The sequence below is a fragment of the Cherax quadricarinatus genome, chromosome 45, assembly GCF_038502225.1.
Source record: "Cherax quadricarinatus isolate ZL_2023a chromosome 45, ASM3850222v1, whole genome shotgun sequence".
In the NCBI taxonomy this organism is placed as follows: Eukaryota; Metazoa; Arthropoda; class Malacostraca; order Decapoda; family Parastacidae; genus Cherax; species Cherax quadricarinatus.
Genome location: NC_091336.1, coordinates 5,600,070 through 5,607,594, shown reverse-complemented (window position 1 = coordinate 5,607,594; position 7,525 = coordinate 5,600,070). Strand labels below are relative to the sequence as shown.

Below are 7,525 nucleotides of genomic sequence, written 5' to 3'. Positions count from 1 at the left end.
ATGTTCACTATGCATAAAATGCTCGGAGAACTCTACAAGACGCAGCCACAGGAAGGGGTGGTGGTTAGAAAAGTGAACGTCCTGATCGAGGAAGGCTCGCAGTTTTAAGAAAAGGAATAACAGGGCCCAAGAGGTTATGAATTTGTGGTAACAGTGTTGAGTGCTGAGTGACTAGGCAAGAGCCTGATGTTCGACTCTTAAACCTGAGTCAGGCGAGCACATGATGAATAAGATGAGGTAATTACTGTACATGTGTTATTACGTCAACCACATCGATAACCCACACAGTTGCTTCCCTATTAAGCACTAACTCTGAACACACAGTCACATCCCCATTAACCTGTCCCCCTAACACAGTCACTTGACTATTACTCTATCTCCTAACACAGTCACTTCCCTATTAACCAATCCCCTATCAGAGTCACTTCCCTATTAACCAATCCCCTATCAGAGTCACTTCCCTATTAACCAATCCCCTATCAGAGTCACTTCCCTATTAACCAATCCCCTATTAGAGTCACTTCCCTAATAACCTGTCACCCTAATTCACTAAAACCTCGGCTTTACAATCTGTTTAGTGAGATAACAGTTTCCTCTACTGGCTATTTACTGTCTATTTTGTAAGTCTGATAATCTCATTGAGACGAGCAAGTCAGCAAGAACTGACTTCCTTTTTAATTAACATTAGAGAATAGTTATTTTTACAGTGTGTGTGTGTGTGTGTGTGTGTGTGTGTGTGTGTGTGTGTGTGTGTGTGTGTGTGTGTGTGTGTGTGTGTGTGTGTGTGTGTGTGTGTGTGTGTGTGTGTGTGTGTGTGTGTGTGTGTGTGTGTGTGTGTGTGTGTGTGTGTGTGTGTGTGTGTGTGTGTGTGTGTCACTGTTTCATTACAACTCACGTCATTGTTAGAAAGATAAAAGATCATTGAGTTAGATCATTGAACAGAGGTGTGTCGCCACTCTGGTTCCTTTCTCTCTCTCTCTCTCTCTCTCTCTCTCTCTCTCTCTCTCTCTCTCTCTCTCTCTCTCTCTCTCTCTCTCTCTCTCTCTCTCTCTCTCTCTCTCTCTACCTGCTTTATGTGTTTCCCTTTTATCTCTCTCTCTACCTGCTTTATCTGTTTCCCTTTTATCTCTCTCTCTACCTGCTTTATCTGTTTCCCTTCTCTCTCTCTCTCTCTACCTGCTTTATCTGTTTCCCTTTTATCTCTCTCTCTACCTGCTTTATCTGTTTCCATTTTATCTCTCTCTCTACCTGCTTTATCTGTTTCCCTTCTCTCTCTCTCTCTCTACCTGCTTTATGTGTTTCCCTTTTATCTCTCTCTCTACCTGCTTTATCTGTTTCCCTTTTATCTCTCTCTCTACCTGCTTTATCTGTTTCCCTTCTCTCTCTCTCTCTCTACCTGCTTTATCTGTTTCCCTTTTATCTCTCTCTCTACCTGCTTTATCTGTTTCCATTTTATCTCTCTCTCTACCTGCTTTATCTGTTTCCATTTTATCTCTCTCTCTACCTGCTTTATCTGTTTCCATTTTATCTCTCTCTCTACCTGCTTTATCTGTTTCCCTTCTCTCTCTCTCTCTACCTGCTTGATTTGTTTCCCTTTTCTCTCTCTCTACCTGCTTTATCTGTTTCTCTTCTCTCTCTCTCTCTCTCTCTCTCTCTCTCTCTCTCTCTCTCTCTCTCTCTCTCTCTCTCTCTCTCTCTCTCTCTCTCTCTCTCTCTCTCTCTCTCTCTCTCTACCTGCTTTATCTGTTTCTCTTCTCTCTGTCTCTCTCTACCTGCTTTATCTGTTTCTCTTCTCTCTCTCTCTCTCTACCTGCTTTATCTGTTTCTCTTCTCTCTCTCTCTCTCTCTCTCTCTCTCTCTCTCTCTCTCTCTCTCTCTCTCTCTCTCTCTCTCTCTCTCTCTCTCTCTCTCTCTCTCTCTCTCTCTCTCTCTCTCTACCTGCTTTATTTTCCATCTTTTAACAGAATTCCTCTTGAAATAAATTATTTTATAATTTATCGAATAAGTTTTTGAGAAAAATATCGTCCCCCCAAAGTTTAAAGTTTATATAATTAAACATTACATAAGCGGTTTTGAATAGAATATTTTAGTGTATGTTTCCGTAGGTTTGTAAGTTGTTTTTAATGAACTCTCAGATGGAGGTTTTTAAATGTGTTACTCTTGTGTCCTGTGACAGCTGGTCCGCTGTTGTTCATTGTTCAGGTGTTCTAGATGTTGTTGTGATGTTCATTGTTCAGGTGTTCTAGATGTTGTTGTGATGTTCATTGTTCAAGTGTTCCAGATATTGTTGTGGTGTTCATTGTTCAGGTGTTCCATATGTTGTTGTGATGTTCATTGTTTAGGTGTTCCAGATGTTGTTGTGATGTTCATTGTTCAGGTGTTCCAGATATTGTTATGGTGTTCATTGTTCATGTGTTCTAGATGTTGTGATGTTCATTGTTCAGGTGTTCCAGATATTGTTGTTATGTTCATTGTTCAGGTGTTCCAGATGTTGTTGTGATGTTCATTGTTCAGGTGTTCCAGATATTGTTGTGGCTTTCATTGTTCAGGTGTTCCAGATGTTGTTGTTATGTTCATTGTTCAGGTGTTCCAGATGTTGTTGTGATGTTCATTGTTCAGGTGTTCCAGATATTGTTGTGGCGTTCATTGTTCAGGTGTTCCTGATGTTCTGCTAGTAGGGTACGGAGTGTCCTGGGCAACTTGGCACCCAATCGCCACCACATTTTCCACAATTCACAACTCTGGACACTTATTCCTGTTGATGGCGCGAGAAATATTCTTTATCTAGTGCCTCATATCCTTGTTTAGTTTACAGGTGGTCATGATGCCTCTTCTGACCTCCTGCCACATGACCATGCATAGTCAACATTTTCCCCCATTTGTTCATAACTCATATTTCTCCGTTGGTTGAGCTCGTCTCTGATGTTGTCTATCTTGTCAACTCTGCAGCTGTATATTCCAGTTGTCAACTAATGTAAGTTGTGAATGGGTTTTTTGGGGATGATTTCTTCATTTATGTATGTGAAGGTTGTTTTAAAGTTTGATGGAATAGCGTAGGTTCTTCTCGTGTGTGAGTGTGTGTGTGTGTGTGTGTGTGTGTGTGTGTGTGTGTGTGTGTGTGTGTGTGTGTGTGTGTGTGTGTGTGTGTGTGTGTGTGTGTGTGTGTGTGTGAAGCCCTTCTCTTTCTTTACTTCTCCCTCCCTCCCTCTCTCTCTCCTCCTCTCCCTCTCTCTCACGCTGTGAGAGAGCGTGACTGTCTGGAAGTATATAAGAAGAACAGTGACCGATCGCCAGCACAAGTGAGCAGTGGTTAGTTGAGGGAACACCACTACCACTAACAACAACCACCACTACCAGTACAACAACCACCACTACCGCTAACAACAACTACCACTACCACTAACAACAACCACCACTACCACTAACAACACCTGCCACTACCACTAACAACAACTACCACTTCCACTAACAACAACCACCACTACCACTAACAACAACTGCCACTACCACTAACAACAACCACCACTACCACTAACAACAACTACCACTACCACCAACAACAACTGCCACTACCACTAACAACAACTACCACAACCACTAACAACAACCACCACTACCACTAACAACAACCACCACTACCACTAACAACAACCACCATTACCACTAACAACAACTACCACTAACAACAACCACCACTACCACTAACAACAACTACCACTAACAACAACTACCACTAACAACAACTACCACCACCCTTCATTATGGTGAAGATTGTAAGTATGTTTATTTTCCTTAACAAATGAAAAGTTTCTTGAACCTCTGAGTCATATTTGGTGGTACTGAGCTTTCTCTCGATATATGAACTTGTGGCTTAAACATCCAACCCTAGGAGACAGTACGTCACTTTCGATCACTTTCCCTCAACCTATATAACTTTCCCTCACCCTAAATCACTTTCTCTCGCTGTAGATCACTTCCCTGTCGCCCTAGACCACTTTCCTCCTAACCCTAAATAACTTTCATCCTAAATACCTTTCCCCTCCACTCTAAATCACTTTCCCCTCATCTTAGACCACTTTCTTCTCACCGTAGACCACTTTCCCCTCACCTTAGAGTACTTTCCCCTACCTTAGACCACTTCCCTTCACCCTAAACCAGTTTCTCCTCACTCTAGACCACTTTCCCCTCACCCTAGACCACTTTCCCCTCACCCTAGATCACTTTCTCCTCACTTTAGACCACTTTCCTCTCACCCTAGACCACTTTCCCCCTCACCCTAGACCACTTCCCCTCACTCCTACATTACCTTCTCTCACTTGTGATTCTAGGTGATGCTGGTAGCTGGGATCTTGGCGGTCGTAGCGGCAGTCCTAGCCACGCCGGGAGGCCTCGACTCCTACGGGAACGGCGTCGGCGGTGGGTTTGTCGGCGCCAGAGTCGGGTACGGCTACGACGGCAACCACGGCGGCGAGGGTGGGTATTCGGGTAACTATGGAGGACAAGGCTACGGCGGTGCCTACGGCGGTTTCGGAGGCTACGGCGGCGGTAATTACGGCGGCGGCTACGGCGGCGGCTACGGAGGTGGAGGCTTCGGGGCTTACGGAGGAAGTATTGTCGGCAGCCGTGGTAACGGCATCGGTAAGTTGATCATTTTTATGATAATGTAGTTATTTTTTACCCACGTACCTACCTACCTACCTATCTGCCTACCTACCTATCTACCTACCTATCTGCCTACCTACCTATCTACCTACCTATCTGCCTACCTACCTATCTACCTACCTACATATCAACCTACCTACCCACCTACCTACCTAACTTTCTACCTACCTTCCTTCCTACCTATTAACCCACCTACGTAACTACCTATTAACCTACCTACCTTACATGCCTAGCAAAGTGTTATTGATTTCGGAGGTCATCGCCCCCGCGGCCCGGTCCCAGACCAGGCCTCTTGGCTGATAAGAGCTTAGGAAAACAGAAGCACTTCAGTAGGTCTATGGGCCTATAGTAGGCTGAAATTTTCCTATTTATCCATAGAACATTTTATCCAGTCTTTCAATACATGGTAAAAAATTAACATTTTATTAAGTGTTAACCCAATTATTATTAGATTTTAACTAAGTTGAGAGTACAACTGGCAAAATGTTAATGTTCGAAACGTCTCGCAACGTTTCCCCTCTGAAGTGTAGTCTATTGTATCTTGTTTTAGTCACGGAGAGTTATATTCACCATTAAACTCTTTTAGTAACTCTAAAATTCATTATTTATCTTTTTCGAAAGTTATTTGCTAAATTTTCTGACCATCAAAAATTAACAAATTAGGTTTTATTCTTATTGGTTAATTTGCTCGTTAATTTGTGTTTTTTTTTTTCAGGTTACGGTAAAGGTCGATGAAGAGGATACTGGTTAATGACGCTCCTCTTTCCCAGGATACAAAAATAAACATTAAGTTACCGTAACTTTTATTAGTGTTTATCCCAATGCTTGTATGATTATTTTTTCCCCGGTGGTTGTGTGAATGTTTATTCTAGTGGTTGGATGATTATTTTTCCCAGTGGTTGAATGTTTAGCCCAGTGTATGAGTGTTTATTCCAGTGGTTGTATAAGTTTTTTTTCCCCCCAGTGGTCGACGAGGCTCAGCTCTGAGTTACATTTAATATTTTATGTGATAGGTTGATGCAAGGACTGGTGGAGGCTCGACCCTCCGTCCTCTAATCGCGAGACAGACATGCTACCTAACAGTACCTGGTCCCAGGTCAGTGTTTAAATAAACAGTTGAAGGAGTTGAAGCGTGTCTATTTCCTCTTGTATTAATGGATAATTAAACGTAAGGAACACTTGTCAGTGCTCAATAATAACTCTCATGGAGACTGAAACTCACATTAATTGGTTTGTATATTTCGATTCCCTTCTGGGATCCTCTTCATCTGCTAAAGAGGGTCTCAGAAAGAGGTCGAAATATACAGATCAATTATTCTTCTAGGTTATTATTGAGCATTGTTAAGGACAGAGAGCTAGAGTGGATGGTGGTTGATGTGAGCGTTGTGAGTCAGTGGGAATTTGGTGTGGCAGATGGTTGATGACAGTAGCAAGTGGAGGCTGTATGAGTGGGTGGAAGCTTTGTATAAGTGGGAGTTTTGGGATTGAATGGGGTGTGAGGCTTGGGATGGAGGAGGATTGAACTTGGAATATGTTGGGGGGTTATACTTGGTGGGAAGTTACAGCAGGGGAACAAGTTGGGGTTGAAGTTAGTTTACAATAGGATTGGAAGAGGTCGAAAGAATGGAAAAGATAATTAGGATTATATTTATCACCGATTCTTAATTACTATTATTCCTTGAGTACTTCTGTTTCCTCTTTAATTTTACAAGACTTATGAGTCCAGATATAAAAATCTGACATATATAATAAGATTTATAAATCAGAAAGTTTGAAGGTGCGTAGATGTGGTGTGGATATAGTGTGGATGTGGTGTGGATATAGTGTGGATGTGGTGTGGATATAGTGTGGATGTGGTGTGGATATAGTGTGGATGTGGTGTGGATATAGTGTGGATGTGGTGTGGATATAGTGTGGATGTGGTGTGGATATAGTGTGGATGTGGTGTGGATATAGTGTGGATGTAATGTGGATATAGTGTAGATGTAATGTGGATGTAGTGTGGATGTGTTGTGGATGGAGTGTGCACGTGTTGTGGATGGAGTGTGAATGTGTTGTGGATGGAGTGTGGATGTGTTGTGGATGGAGTGTGGATATGTTGTGGATGGAGTGTGGATGTGTTGTGGATGGAGTGTGGATGTGTTGTGGATGGAGTGTGGATATGTTGTGGATGGAGTGTGGATGTGTTGTGGATGGAGTGTACATGTGTTGTGGATGGAGTGTGGATGTGTTGTGGATAGAGTGTGGATGTGTTTTGGATAGAGTGTGGATATGTTGTGGATGGAGTGTGGATGTGTTGTGGATGGAGTGTGGATGTGTTGTGGATGGAGTGTGGATGTGTTGTGGATGGAGTGTGGATGTGTTGTGGATAGAGTGTGGATGTGTTGTGGATGGAGTGTGAACGTATCTTAGCACTAACTACGATAAAGTTACAAGAAGTTTAGAGAAGGACTGTGAACTAACATGGGAGGAACACCAACAAGTTTTCCTGAGTGTCAAACTTAACAAGATGAGACGAAAGTTCAAGATAAAATTCTCCCTTGGAAATATTATGCTCAGTCATGCCTACGTTCAAGAATTAGGAATCATAAATAAAACCGAGATGGAAGATTTTGTTATAGATTTCGTCGCCAAAGCGGCTTCATTATCGTGCACCTGATATCCATCCTGTGGATGCCAGCGCAAGAATAGATGGATACACAATCGGCCTAGGAACTAGGCCCCAAAAGCGTTAACGTGAATACATTTGTACATACATTTGGAATGTAAGAAACGGCCAATATATTTAGATTCATTAACGTGAAGATGAGAGGAGAGCAGAGAAGAAAGATTCCGGCTGGTTTCAAGTGAATGTTTGGGGAGT

General features: G+C 42.5%; 1 protein-coding gene across 2 annotated transcripts in view; it reads left to right on the top strand.

The window, feature by feature from the left end:
• LOC128694872 (uncharacterized) overlaps window positions 1-6,855 on the top strand; it is a 187,342-nt gene extending 180,487 nt beyond the window's left edge. For both annotated transcript variants that reach the window (XM_070094274.1, XM_070094275.1), the window contains exons 2-3: window positions 4,329-4,638; window positions 5,378-6,855. In XM_070094274.1, coding sequence (XP_069950375.1) covers window positions 4,329-4,638; window positions 5,378-5,397 — 330 coding nt within the window. In that variant the 3' untranslated portion in view covers window positions 5,398-6,855. The remainder of the gene's footprint in view (window positions 1-4,328; window positions 4,639-5,377) is intronic.
• The last annotated feature ends 670 nt before the right edge of the window (window positions 6,856-7,525 follow it).